The 15837-nt window shown below is 41.2% G+C and overlaps 1 protein-coding gene across 1 annotated transcript in view; it reads right to left on the bottom strand.

The window, feature by feature from the left end:
* The window catches only part of BARD1 (BRCA1 associated RING domain 1), a 597047-nt gene that overhangs the window by 557306 nt on the left and 23904 nt on the right, over window positions 1-15837 (bottom strand). Inside the window, exon 3 of the mRNA XM_044075721.1 lies at window positions 1252-1406. Within this exon, the coding sequence (XP_043931656.1) occupies window positions 1252-1406 (155 nt within the window). The remainder of the gene's footprint in view (window positions 1-1251; window positions 1407-15837) is intronic.

The raw sequence follows: 15837 nt of genomic DNA, 5'->3' as shown, positions 1-15837 counted from the left end.
ACAGGTTTGGTGGGAGGGCAAAGCTTCAAGTCGAGCTGGCCACAGGATACCCGCAGGTAGGATATCCTAAATGTGTAGATTTCCACTGTGACCATGATGATGCTGACCATCTTTACTGTACATTATTTGCTTTTTTACTCCATGGCCTTAGTCTCATTACGCAGCAAGATTTCGTTTTCTACTTTACAGTTTCCCTTACCTCATTCTTGTTATCCATCTCACCATTGTAAACAAACATTCTTCCTTTCCTGGTCACAAGTGTTCATTTCAGTAAAAAACGGCACAGGAGCGGCAAACCATTCCCGTGTCATTTTTAGTGGAAGAAGTTAGTTTTTGTGTTTACGTGAACGAGTATTCATTTCCCCAGGATAAACCCTTCATAATGCATAAACTTAAAAACACAAAATCTCTGTTAAATGTCTTAGACAAATATCTGTGCTGATTATCAAAAGTCATACAAAAATTATCTGTAAAAAATTAATCTGTATGTAGTCCTCACAATAGTCAGAGATGAAGCCATCCAAGTCCCCAGACCTATGACTGCAGTAATTTCTAAATATTACAAAAATCATCCAAAGAATACTCTGACAAATCGCACTATGAAACTATGACATACCCAAATCTAGAAAGTCTGTATGAGCCAGATTAATCTAATACCCTTTTTTATCCTGGCTCGCTATGGACTATATATCAATTAATCAAAGAAACTTTTGACCTGTGATGCAAAGGGATGGCGCTCAGACTGTGGTACTAGCTATGCAGGTTCAACATTCAGCCTTGGGTGCTTCAGCAGCTGTTCAGTGGAGGTGGGCATGGACAGCAGGTGGCAGCGTGGCCTCCACATGGGAAGTAGATGAAATGCTCAACTACACAAAGTACCAGAAGATGACCTTTAAAAGAAAAAGGACTGTCCTATACATGTGTGCATGACATGCCCCATATGACTACAGAGGATCACTAAACCACACAGAAAATTGACAAGCAGCAGACAGAAATCCACAGCAGCAATACAGGACAGGTAAATGTTATCAGTCTCGGGTGAAGTCACTGATTAGGATTGAAAAAACACCCCACAGGATGATGTGAAATGGTACACCTGGTAAAATTGAGGTGAGGGCAAATGGAGAAACACACACACACAAACTCAAAATGACTAAAGCCCGAGAGTCAGAAGGAGGAAAAAGTAGCAAAAATATGGCTTACAGCAATTAATCGTTATGTTCTGAAAATAATCAAAATGTGGATTCTTACTGGAGTGCTTCTGTTCCTCAATGTTTAGTAGTCCTTGCAGCTTCTGAAACAGCAGGATAGTGTCCTCCAGCTGGCGGTTCACCTGTACATCCTTGACCCAGGCCGGGGTGTGACACACAGGACAATCACTTCCCAAGCTATCTCCCACACAGGCCCTAGAACATCAATATACAAACATCAAACAGGGCTGTTATTATGCTGCTTAAGAATAACAAAAAGCAAAACTGACTGCAGCAAGGCAAGTATTTTGCCACCTAATCCAGTGACATACAGGAATGGTCCGATTCCACTCCAGACAACTCTGTGTTCTAATAGCTGTGTGGATGTTAGAGGGACCAAGCAGGGAGTCAGCAGCCGACACAAGCTTATCCATCCTGAGATATGACAATAGTGGTTCAGCTCACTAAAACAACCATCTCACTGGGGCTGGGGGTTGGCATAATGGTTTAGACACTTACAGGCACACGGTACAGGGTTTGATTCTCATCTTTGATCATTGTCTCGGTCTGGTTATTGGCTAGGCATGTAATATTCTATAGACGATCACCCATTATTAACCTATGAATCTAAACTGGTGGCACTTGCATGTATACAAGAGTATCACCTGCAGTAATGAACCCAAGGAGCCTAAGCTGCAGTGTTGCACTACTTGCCATAGGGCTGCACAACTGCAGCAGTATGCATGCACCTTCTGAAAGCAGCGAATGTACAGAGCAAGATGCTATAAAATCTAAGACATGCTACTCCTAGTCGATAAAACTTCAAACCTGGAAGATTGAATGGACTGTACATCTCTCACCAACAAAAAAAAAAAATTGGGCCTGGAGTACATGGCTTGATAGTTATTTGGTGAACATAGATATTGCATGCACACAAAATGAAGAAAACATGTAATTGAAGATGCAGTGAAAAACTATACAAGGGGAACTGTAAAACATTGATGGGAGCACAGAAAAGGTCATACACACACTGACATCTGAAAAAAAATCAACAAACAGAAAAAAGATTGGGAACTGCTGTTCTCAGAGTTTGTTTTACATTATTTGTGTTGTGCAAACATACTGTGTATTCAATGGATAGTGCATTACTGAAGTTTTAAAGAAACAAGAATTTGCTTCGTACTAACACAAAAAACAAAACTTCAAGGTTTCATGGTTACAGAAGGGCTTTCGACACATCAGCTGCAAAAGTTCAAATAAAGTCACCTGCATCGGTAGATGTACTGCACAAAAGCAAGCACACACACGTGTGCGCATGTGCGAATGCATGCCTGCACGCACATACACTAGACGTTTCAAGCAGCAAACGTCCTAGAGGTCTTGTAAAAAGAAGAATGATTTTAGTTTGACAAATATAAAATTAAGATGACTTTGCTAAAACAGAAAGCAAAAGGCAGTGAAAAGTGGAAAATGTATCCAACTCAACAGAACAGTCTCAGTCCTGAAAAAGATGCGTTTGGTTCACTAGCTACTCCTGTGGCAGACATTCGAAGCTGCTAACCCACACTTTAGGGATGACAATCTTGGCTGCCTTTTAAAACAAGCAACGCTCGTTTAACAGCCTTTGGCAAAACTATGTACAACAGTTGGGTTTAAAGTCTCACTTCTCCAAGGTTCATACTGCCAAAATATGACAAGAAAACTGAAAGTCTTTGGCATAAAAACACCGTGCCATTTAGATGAGCAAACTAAATGTCACTGGCACATAAATACTTCAATAGTTTTCCAAGAAAATACACCCGAATCCACACTACCAAGACTTCTACTACCGGATAAAAACTCCAAACTAAAACTTCCAACTCTGTTCCAGCTTCAAGGACTCTACTTTAGAAAGTACGTCAGACCCCTATGGACTCCCTAACTACCAACGTGTGCCATGATGTGAATTCAGTTACCTCATAAAGATGTCAAAGTACAGCTGCCTCTCATTACCCAGATGAAGGTATTTCACTCAATGAGGATCTGTCCATACTCCCTGTATCTCTGCATTCTCCCGTAATACAAATGCAATGTTCCACTTTTTAGATCTACACTTAAGTCTTAAAATGACTTTTTTCAATACACACACACACACACACACACACACACACACACACACACACACACACACACACACACACCATAAACATAACCTTCCATCTAAATGACAAATCTGTATGTATAGCAAACCTACTGGCCAATAAATTTAGATCTAACGTTACCCTCTCCCCCAGTCTGTCCCTCAAGATATACCTAAAACTGGCTTGCCTCTAGCCATCACACAAGACAAAGTCCTAAAAGTGTTATCAAAAGAAAAATACTGCAATGATGGGTCCTGACAATATCCCTGGATGCATCTTAAATAGCATGAAGCACGATTTAGTCCTACCCCTAACAATGTTCAGTCCCAAGCAAATGGAAAACAGCTATAGCCATCCCTCTGCATAAGGGGGGACCTTCCACAGACCTAGACTACTGCAGACCCATAAGTCCAAGGCAAAGCCATGGAAAAGTTTATCATGGAACTAATCAATCAGGACATAGGGAGCCGCCAAATATTGGACTCGTTGGATTTGTCAAGGACATTTCATGCTTACTCAGCCTGGTGGATTTTTTTTTTTGAGAAGGTCACCACAGCAATGGATAAAGGCAAAATGGTACAAAATGCATATCTTGACCTAACCAAAGCTTTTGACATAATTCCCAACTCAGGCATAGAAGAGAAAACTAAATAAACTGGGAATGAACCCATGTCACCTGCTGGATTACCAACTGGCTCACAGGATGCAGAAAAATCAAAATAAGGAAAATTACCTAAACAAAGAGGCTAGTCATCAATGGAGTCCGCAGCATTCTGTGCTGGGACCTCCCCTGTTGGGCATCTACTTTTCTCAGCCAAGTCTGCAGATGTGGTCAGTGACCCCTGTCGGGCATCTACTTTTCTCAGCTAACTAAGACTGCAGATGTGGTCAGTGACATAACTTTTAACCAACATATGTACAGTTGTAAGAAAATCCTTCTATATTGCTCAGCTTATAAACAAAGGGGCTGGGCCTAGATATAAGCATGTCATTATCCCCCTATAATCAGACCTTATTCGGCCAAATCATTTATCTGTCCAGACACTTGCAACAACTATAACACCCCCTGTGATACCTTACTAAAAGGATAAAAAGCCTAAACATGTCCTACATGGACCAACTCAAAGCTCAGTGACTATACTCGGTGTAGTACAGACCACTAAGAGGTAACTGGTGTCTAGCATACAAGGCATCATCTGACCCAATATTAATGGATTTACTGCACATCAGCAAGTCAAATGGCATAAGAAATACTCTAGGGATCTCAATCGCTTCCACATCATTAACAAAACCATCAAACTAGACATAGATAAAAAGCAGGCAGCACTGAATGTGCCAAAAAACAAAAGAAAGAATATAAGTTGAAGGATCAGATGAAAAGGCAAGAAATGTGGAAAATGCATAAATATAGTTGCAAGTATAGATAAACTTCAGGAAGAACTTCATGTACCATAACAGCTATAAATAAATGCAATCTGAGGGTCATGCTGCTCAACGCTAGAAGTCTAAATCTCAAGATGCACTCGCTCAAAGCACTCCTCAAAATGGAGAACATCGACATTTGTGCTGTAACGGAGACCTGGTTTTAAAGCAACAGAAAGCATCCCTGCACCACCAGGTATAACTCATTCCACACCCTTTGGCCCTAGAACATGGACCGAAGCGCCAAAGGCAGTGGTGTCTCCATATTCATAAAAGATATGCACACCACCAGACTAGTAGCCCAGCATAACGCATCAGAGATACTCCAGGTACAACTAACATTGGGTAAGACAGCGTTTCAGGTCATAGCCTGCTATAGGTCCCCAACCTTGTCCCAAGACTCTCACTCCACATTCCTAAGCACCCTGGAAACTATTAAGATCCAACCCAACACTCTCATACTAGGTGACTTCAACTTCCCCTTCATCAACTGGGAAAATTACTCATGCACCAATGCACTGGCACAACGCTTCCTGAAATTCATCAATTCCAGTGCCCTGGACCAGATCATTCTTAACCCCATTAGAGAAAGCAACATCCTTGACCTGGTTATTACTAACATGGGCAACCGTTGCTCTACACCAACAGTCAATTCCTCCATGGTTAGATCAGATCACAAACTAATCACCATGGAAATCCACGTCTCGTATTAATCATGAAAAACTTCTCGAACTCTTGACTTTGGACTCCAAAAAAACAGAGGTGGCGAGGTGGCTAACTTCGGCACTCATGCCAATGGAATATAGATGCAGGACTGCCGAATCATACACCAATGCACTGTACGAACACGTATATAAATGCATGGGACTAGCCATACCCACAGAACCAAGACGCCAATCTGGTGGTTCCCTGCCATTAATAAACTCTACAACAGAAGGAAGAAACTGTTGCAGAAAAAGGTGAAGTCCCAAGACTGGAAAAATTCCCTTATTAGCCTCAACAAAAAGTTGAGATCTCTCATCAAAACCTCCAAAGCCAACTATGAAGGCAAAATTGTGGAATACACTAAAAAAAAAAAACACAAAGCCTTCTATTGTTATATCAAGAATCTCCACGGCAATACCCTGATTTGCCCCAAGTTACTGCACAATGGTACCTCCTATACTGAGCCAACAGATATTGCCAACATACTGGCTGACAGATTCAGTGCCAACTTTACCCTTCTCACCCCCCCAAAGGACCAATCTCAATACCAGAAGAATGGCAGGCACCCAGCATTACTGTAGCACAGGTTACAGCTGAATTGTCCAAGGCCAGGAATACAGCTTCCATGGGACGAGACAATATCCCTGGCTGTGTTCTACATGAATTACAAACTGAACTGGCACCACACCTGTGTGCGCTGTTCACTCATAGCCTCACCTCAGGCTTTGTCTCTACCAAATGGTGCACTGCTGCAGTCACCCCTCTCCATAAAGGAGGAGCGACTACAGACCCTGGAAATGATCACCCTATTAGCCTGACAAGCCTGATATGTAAAGCAATGGAGCGCATCATCATGTACCTGCTTAACAAAGATATATATAATCTCCAAACTCTTGACCCCATGCAGTTTGGCTTTGTGAAGGGGAGATCCTGCCTGCTGAACCTGGTTTACTTCTTTGAGGCAGTTCCAGGGCTGTGGATGAGGGTAAGGCAGTGCATGGAGCCTACCTCGATCTGGCCAAGGCTTTTGATACCATGCCTCACTTAGGAATTATTGATAAACTCACCAAACTAGGCATCAACCCCTATATCATTAGGTGTGTTGCAAATTGGCTCACAGATAGAACCCACAGTGTGAAAGTAGTGGACTCCCAAGTCAGACTGCAGACTGCCAACCAGTCACGAGTTGAGTCTCACAGGAATCGGTCCTGGGTTCTCTCCTGTTTGACATCTACTTCTCAGACATCCAGGCCAACACAGAAGGACTCTGGCTGACCACGTTCGCAGACAACTGCAAACTGGGAGCCATTAACTCCAAGTGATGCAGACATCCTACAAAAAGGCCTCACTGAGATCAATAACTGGTGTCGAAACCATGGCCTTAAGCTTAATGCCAAAAAATGCATTGTCATCCTCTTTGGTAAAAACTCAGTTCCACTAATTACCACATCAATAGGAGTCCACTGAACACTGAAGGCATTATAAGAGATCTGGGGACACAGGTTGACAGCAACCTCTCCTTCAACCACAAGAGGTCATTATTTCTCTCTGCTCTTCCCTCATTAGACCAGTCATAGAGTATAATGCCCCATTTGGCATGCACCTCATGGACAGACAAAACTCCAGTTATTCTCGGTCTCATATCGTCCAAGAGGTGATCTCTGCTTGACTTGTAAAGCCATGTCTGACCCAGCTCTGTTAGAGATCCTACATCAAAAGAAATACCAATCCCTCCACACCACACACTCCAGAGATCTCAACCTCATTACCACGTTCAACAGAACATGCTGGAGGGACAGGTTCATAACCCAGAGACTGCCCATGCTCTGGAATAGACTTCAGATACATGTCAAGCAGAGCACCTCACTGGCCACCTTCAAGAGATATCTTGATGGGTGCATGAGAAATAGAAAGTTCATCCTGGGGATCACTCCAGCGGCTCTACTTGATAGAGGCACTGGGAACCAACATCTGGCGGCAGAATGTCAGGGCACTTCTATGGGCTAGGTTTGTAAAGGCTTCAGGGCCATTAGCCTAGTACACGCCTATAAACCTATGTTGATCAGGAATGAATGCAGGAATGGTTAAGGACAGCTGAATTCAAACCAAAAGATGAAAGGTTAATATTGACGGCTCAAGATAGTGGGCTACATTCACACTGGTTTACAAAGTCCATTGAACATGCAGGAGAAACAGACAATGTTGGTTTTGTAAAACCAAACTGGAAACAGTCGCACACCTCATTGCTGGTTGTGACATACTAAATGGCAGAAGGACTGTATACTGAAAGACACAATAATGTAGCGAGACTGTTGTACTGGAGATTGTGCAAACATTATGGTTCTGAAGTGGCTGAAAAGCACTACAAACACGAGATACAAAGCATCATAGAAAATGATGAAGTCTACATCACACAGGATCATCCATTACCAACAATTCAAAAGATAGATACTAGAAAACCAGATATAGTGGTCCAGGAAAGAAGACAAAAGTTGCATTGATCATTTCGCCACACCCAGTGACTATAGTGTCCTGTGCACAGAGAGATAAAGTTATAAAAGATCAGGATCTGCAAGCAGAAACAAGAGCAATGTAAAAGAAAGATACGCAAAATAGTTCCAACAGCAACAGGAGTAATGGGTCTTAAGAGTTTAAAATCTTATTTAGATACGCTACCAACACATGCAACTCCATACGAACTGCAGGAGGAGTCATTACTAGGCACATTGCGGGCGCTGCAAACAGCAGAGTGTGAAACAATATAAATTTCATGAACTTTAATCGTACTTTGACTTGGGAATGGGGATCATTACCGTCATGGTATTAGAAACCCAAGGGATTTGGAGAAATAATAAAAAAAAAGGGACAGTTATCCCACAAAAGATACTACTGCTCTGGAACAGACTCCATTTCCATATAAAACAAAGTTCATTCCATGTCCATATTCAAGCGCAACTTGGATCTATGGATGAGAAACAAAAAATTTATGCCAGAACTGCCCCCTGTACAACTTGTGGACAGAAGCAGCTCCCAAATAATTTGTCAAGAACCATGCATGGAATAAAGTATCTATCATATGATCCCAGTTATTCTCATTGGGGTAATCCATAATTAACTATGGGATGGGTAAGGCCAATCTGTAATCAAACAGGAGAGGTTAACTCAAGTGAAACTGGATAGTCTTAAAAATGGCCCTCAAGGGATTACCCATGAGCAGCAAAATGAATAGCAAAATATAGATTCACAAAGGATATTAAAACACATGTGCACACACACAAAACGCACGCACAAGATCTTTGACAGGGGGGAGCTTCAACACATGAGCACTTTTTTGTGGAGGGTTTTGCAGATCTTCAAAAAGGCTAATCAAATGTTAGTGATAAACAGTCAAGAATGTTTGACATCAGATGAAAGAATGTATCCAAGCCCCAGACTTTAACCCACAAGAAAGAGCAAGTGCATCTACTTTTATAAAAGTTTTCCTTGTATTTGATCTCCAAGCAGAAGTTGGTAATTTAGACCAACTTTTCATTGCAGGAAATGGATAAAGGTACATAGTCAACCAACGGGAATGAAGGGCCAGGTGAAGCTTGCCAGATACAGGGAACAAGAAACCCCTCAATGATCTCAAACAGACAGGCCACTCAAGAAAGTGAGGCTAGTGCAGGGGAAACCCTACTTCCAGTAAAGTGGAGAATAAAGAAAATGAAGAAGCCACTTTTGGAGAAGAGCAAATGTGGGATGTCTTTGAAGGGCAGAAAAAGATGCTGCATTTCATATGGTTAGGGATGCAAGAGCCTGAAACCACGACTTCCTCAACAGTGGAACAGGCTTCATTCTATGAATGGGCTGATGGACCACTCACTTAAAGGGAATCAGCAAGCAAAGGCAGATCTAGTTCACTAAGGAAATGGCTTTTACCGGGAAGTGCTTGGCGATGAGAAGTTAACTGTTGGAAAAGACCCACCCAAAAACTCTCATGGTCTCTCACCAGAGGGAAAAGGAGTAGACTCCCACCTGTTGTTGAGATGCCATACCACAGCCATTATGTTGGTGTGGAAAGTAATAGCACCTTTGGGAATGAAGTCCTATAAGCTTCTGTAGTGCAAGGATGGCTGCCCTAATTTCCAGGTCATTTACATGCAGAGAGGCCTCAGGCCACAATCAGATGCCTTTGATACTCTACTCCTGAAAACTGCACCCCAAATCTAGAGCAGTGGCATCTGCAGTTACAGGCACAATGCAGATTAGTCTTTGAAAGTGTCTGCTGGACTCCTGCCTTCACCAACTGACAAGATCCTTGTTGTGACTGGCATATTCTGATGTGGAAGCCCACAGGATCAACAATTTGATCTCACTAAATCTTGAGGGTCCAGTGCTGCACTCATGAGGTATTTGGCATTTTGGACCAATGTAAACCATTGTTACCACAAGATCTAACATCCACATTCAGAGTAGTTGGAGCCATTAACTTCACCAAATCTAAAGAACAATGGTAAAATTTTATCTGGAGAAGATAATCTCATTGAGACACTGTTCAAGTTGTATCCGCTGAATGCGACAGAGTGGGCACCAGCATTCAGTGCTCACTGTGATCCAAGAATTGGAATTGTGACAAAGTGATTGGCCTCATTCTGGACTATCTTTGGAATAAGCTGATTGAGGCCATTCAATCCAAAGTAGGCCCGAGGGCCTTTTTTTAATCAGAAGAAACTTGAGTAAAACTAAAGCCTTTGTTAATATTGTGCGACCTCCTGGATTTTTGTAAATGAGGTTCAACGTCTCAGCCTTTTGATGATGTAGAGCATTTGGAAGAAGTAAATTTAGTCTGGGATGAAAAAAGGGAATGCATATTTCAGCCCTCACCACTTGTCCAGTGTGAAAACAATCAGCACAGACAAGTGGAAGAATACACAGACAATCTAGCAACTGCCTCTAGAATGAGGATCTGGCCAGAGTCTCAGGAATCTGATTGCAGGCCACCAGCTAAGTGACCACAGAATGACTGACTGATTGGCCAACCAACTAAAGATGATCATTCTAGAAACAGCAGCAACTTTTACAAACATTCCTTGTCAGAATGATGTTTGACCACACCACAAACACAACTGATCATTGTTCTACTACATTTAGGAGAACAAAATAATGAGAATTTATATCACATCAACAGTGGTGAAGGTTTTGATTTTCTTTTCTTGCTTTTCAAGCTCAGCGTTTATGGAGAGTTCAAAACGGCAATTTCCATCAGAGGCAGTATTCACAAAACTAGCATCTGTATTCTTGGCAAACTCTGTCCAATGAAACCATGTATTACACCATATTCGGTGTCATGAGTGAGCAGCCAGTCAGATCAGTATCTGAAGAAAGAGCAATGAAATCCTTGAATCAATGGCCAGCCTCAGGGGCACATTGGTCAGGCCTGAAAAATTTGGGGCTGACCCAGTTACCAAAGCACAGACCCCCTCCAGGCGCAGACATAATGAGCTGAACTTAGTAACCCTTAACGTTGATGGCATGGTCAATATGCAATAATCAAGGTAAGGAGCTGGGCCTTGATATAGAAGACAGGTGCCAGGATCCGCCACAAAACGCATGCACTCAGGTCACTCCACAACAAGCACAAATATGACAGTCATTGTCCATGTTGGTCTGAATGACCTGAGACGTACCTCCCTGGACTACATGAAAAGAGACGACCCGAGATGTACCTCCCTGGACTACATGAAAAGAGACATGGAGGAGCTCTCCGATCTTGTATCCCAGGCAGGTATGACCCTAACCCTGAGTAGCATCCTGCCATCACCCAGAATGACACCACAGTACACGGACAAAATGACTGACTTCAACAATTGGCTAAGCTTCTTGTGTAATTCTAAGGGGATCCAGTATTTGTCTGCCTGGGACGACATGATCGACAGACCACGATGCTTTGCCAGAGATGGCCTGCACCTGTCGCCCTTAGGATTCCAGATACTGGCTAAGGCTCTTGCCACCCCTATAGTGCCTTTTTTAGGCAAGGTTCAAATGACAAATTCACCACTGTAACAGGTACAAGCAAGCAAAATCTGAGGGTAATGCTACAAGTCTAAACCTCAAAATGCACTCACTCGAGGCACTCCTTAAAATGGAGAACATTGACATCTGTGCAGTGACAGAGACCTGGTTCAAAGCTCCAGAGAGCACCCCTGCATTACCAGGCTAAAATTCATACCACACCTTTCGGCCACCTAACCCAGAACGAAACACTAAAGGCGGAGGCGTGTCCATATTTATTAAGGATATCCACACCTCCTGGCTTGTTGCACATCATAATGCATCTGAGATTATCCAAGTGCAACTAACTCTGGGCAAGACCGCAATCCAAACTCTAGCTTTCTACAGACCCCCCACCATGCCCCAGGATTCCCACTCCTCATTTCTTGATACACTGGAAAGTATTAGGGTACAACCCCCAACACCCTAATAATGGGAGATTTCAACTACCCCACCATTAACTGGGAAAACTACTCATGTACAAACTCTTTTGCTCAACGTTTTCTAGAATCCATAAATTCCAACGCCTTGGATCAACTTATTCACACCCCCACCTGGAGCAGCAATATGCTAGACCTGGTCATTACCAACATGGGAAACCGGTGTTCCACACCAGAGGTCAATTCCTCGTTGGTCAGATCAGACCACAAGCTAATCAGCCTAGACATCCACATCCCAACCCCACCCCCAATTAGGGAAACCATCGTAAAAAACTTCTCCAAAGCCAACTTCACACTTAAATCCACGAAACAAAACGGAAACTCTCCATCACTGCTAAAACAAATATGCTAGCTGGCACTTACTCGAATAAGGCACAAGAGTTAATATGTCCACAACAATGTTTATTCACCAATGAAGAAGCACAACAACATAACTAAACACACTATATTAGGAACAGTTAAGCGCTTTCATCCGCTTAATGCAGACTTCATCAGAACTACTAATAACCTGCAAAACAGTCCTTTTAAAATCTTTTTGGCGCCAATAAAATTACAAACTTTTAAAGTGACAGTGCTCATATTTACTAATATGTGCTATGACATATTAAACAATATTGTTCTTAATAATAAATTTCATATATTATGAGGAGGAATTTTTCAAACAAACTAAGGGTGTAGCAATGGGGGCTTCTTGTGCCCCCATTTTTGCTAATATGGTGATGTTAGAGTGGGAAAATAATTACTTATTTAAAAGTAAATATTATCAATTAATTTCTTATTATACGAGGTTCCTAGATGGTATGTTCATTTTATGGAATGGGCCGCATGAAATGATAGAGGAATTTATTAATTATTTAAATTCTACAAGTAATTTTTTTGAAATTTACGTACAATGTGAGTCAGGAAGGAATTTCATACTTAGATACCTATATTAAGCATACAGACCAAGGTTTTCAATCTGAAATATATAGGAAAAAAACATTTTCAAATGCGTACATGGAATATAGTAGTCAACATCCAAAATATATGTTGAAAAATATTTTTAAAGGTCAATGTATAAGAGCTGCTAGAATGTCATCAAGTTTTGAAATTATGAAAAATGAAATTGAGTATATTATGTCTATGTTTTTAAATAGAGGTTATCCTAAAGGCTTGTTGGAAGATGTATCTGCTTATGTTATTAGGGAATGGGGCAATAAATATGTTCCTATATTGGGAATAGGACAAGATCTAAACAAAATTAATAAAAACAATGAAAATGTCCCAAGTAGTAGGATATGCACATTGACATACTCCCCGTATGTAAATGAAATTAAGGAAATGATATGCAAATATTGGAAGAATTTAGTTTTAGAAGAGGAACTTAACAAATTCTAGGTGAGATACCCAGGTTTGTTTTTAAGGTGGGTATGAATATTAAGAATTTATTGCAAAAAGGATGAAAGGATAGTTTCAAAAATAACTGTATGAAGGCCACTAAGAAATGTGGTTCATGTAAGCAATGTTATTGTATTAATGAGAGTGAAGGAATTAGATTAGGAAATGTTAATAGGACTTTTATAAAATTTAAAAGAGGAAATTGTAACACTAAGAATATAATTTATTTAGCAGTTTGTTCCATGTGTCCTGCGTACTATATTGACAAAACTGAAAGACAGTTTAGACAAAGAATATATGATCATTTGTATAGAATAAGGACGCATGATACAAAGAATGCCTAGAGAGCAAAGGCAGTAATCATAGTTTCAGTTTTGCCATTATAGACCAGGTTACATCCTCCAATAGGGGAGGTAACTTTAAGGCTATTTTAAGTAAAAAAAGAAACTATTTGGCAGGTGTTAACAGATGCAACTAATGAACCGGGCATCAATGAATTTATTTCTATAAAGCCCTTCCTAATGTTGCTCTGATTTTTATTGGTATTTAGTATTTCATCATTTTTAGAACATCTATTACTTGAGATAATTGTAAGGTTTATTTATGGAACATTCAGCTATTTATTTATTTATTCATATATATACATGTTTCAATATAATTAATACATATATTTTTAATATTGATTATTTTAATATTGATAATTTTTTAATATTGACAATTTAGTAATCTATTAAGGTCCAATATACATAAAAGAATCAAATTGCGAACGTGCTGATGTGTTTAATATGTCATAGCACATATTAGTAAATATGAGCACTGTCACTAAGTTTGTAATTTTATTGGCGCCAAAAAAATTTTAAAAGGACTGTTTTGTAGGTTATTAGTAGCTCTGATGAAGTCTGCATTGAGCGGATGAAAGCGCTTAACTGGCGCCAAAAAGATTTTAAAAGGACTGTTTTGTAGGTTATTAGTAGTTCTGATGAAGTCTGCATTAAGCGTATGAAAGCGCTTAACTGTTCCTAATATAGCGTGTTTAGTTATGTTGTTGTGCTTCTTCGTTGGTGAATAAACATCGCTGTGGACATATTAACTCTTGTGCCTTATTCGAGTAAGTGCCAGCAAGCATATTTGTTTTAGCAGTGACGGAGAGTTTCCGTTTTGTTTCATGGATTTCTGGTGTTGCTGTAGTGCTTTGGAGAACTTCACACTTAAGACAGAAGTGGCAAACTTCATGACACCCATGCAGACGGACAATAGAGGTATGACTGCTGAATCATACACAAATGCACTTTATAAGCACTTACACGAGTGCATGGATCATGCTATCCCTAATAGAACCAAGATGTTATCCTCCAAAAAAAGGAAGCCAATTTGGTGGTCCTCTGCCATAAACAAACTCTACAACAGAAGAAAGAAACTGTTGCAAAAAAGAGTAAAATCCCATGACTGGAGGAACTCCCTGGTCAACCTCAGGAAGAAGCTGAGATCCCTCATAAAATCCTCCAAAGCTAGTTACGAAAACAAAATTGCCACCGACTAAGACAACCACAAAGCATTCTATAGCTATGTCAAGAATCTCAATGGGAACACTCAGATCTGCTCTGAGTTACAGCACAATGGCACTAAATACAGAACCAACTGATTTTGCCAACATCCTAGCAGATAGGTACAGTGCTAACTTTACCCCCCTCTCACCCCCTAGAGGGCTCATCTCTATACCGGAAGAATGCAAAGTGCCTATAATCACGGCTGCACAGGTAAAAAACACACTCTCCAAAGCCAAGAGCACAGCATCCATCGGACCTGACAATATCCCAGGCTGCGTTCTACACGAACTACAGAATGAACTGGCACCCTAAGTACCATGTTCAATCATAGCCTCACCTCAGGCTTTGTACCCAATGAATGGCGCACCGCGACGGTTATCCCACTCCACAAAGGGGGAGCCACCACGGACCCTGGGAACTACTGCCCCATTAGCCTGACAAGCCTGGTCTGCAAGGCCATGTATCGTATCATTGTGGAACTCATAAACAAAGACATTGGTAATCTCCAAACTCTGGACCCTACCCAGTTCGGATTTGTACAAGGCAGATCATGTCTCCTAAACCTGATTGACTTCTTTGAAGCAGTCATCAAAGCCATAGATGAGGGTAAAATGGTTCACACAGCTTATCTAGATCTCGCCAAGGCTTTCGACACCATCCCCTACTCTGGGATTATAGATAAGCTCACTAAACTAGGTATAAATCCCTATGTCACAAGATGGGTTGCTAACTGGCTCATGGACAGAACCCACACTGTGAAAGTAGCGGATTCCAAATCAGACTTCAGACCAGTGACAAGTGGAGTACCACAGGGTTCAGTCCTGGGTCCTCTCTTGTTTGGTATCTACTTCTCTGAAGTGCAGACTAACACAGAAGGTCTTTGGCTAACAAAGTTTGCAGATGACAGCAAACTAGGAGCCATAATCAAAACTCCTAACGATGTGGACAAACTACAAAAGGGCCTCACTGAGACAGATACCTGGTGTCAAAGCCATGGCCTGAA

Source organism: Protopterus annectens, chromosome 6.part1 (assembly GCF_019279795.1).
Source record: "Protopterus annectens isolate FY-2018-M chromosome 6.part1, PAN1.0, whole genome shotgun sequence".
Taxonomy (NCBI): domain Eukaryota; kingdom Metazoa; phylum Chordata; order Ceratodontiformes; family Protopteridae; genus Protopterus; species Protopterus annectens.
Note: the sequence above shows the minus strand (reverse complement) of the source record. Positions and strands in the feature narration are given on the sequence as shown.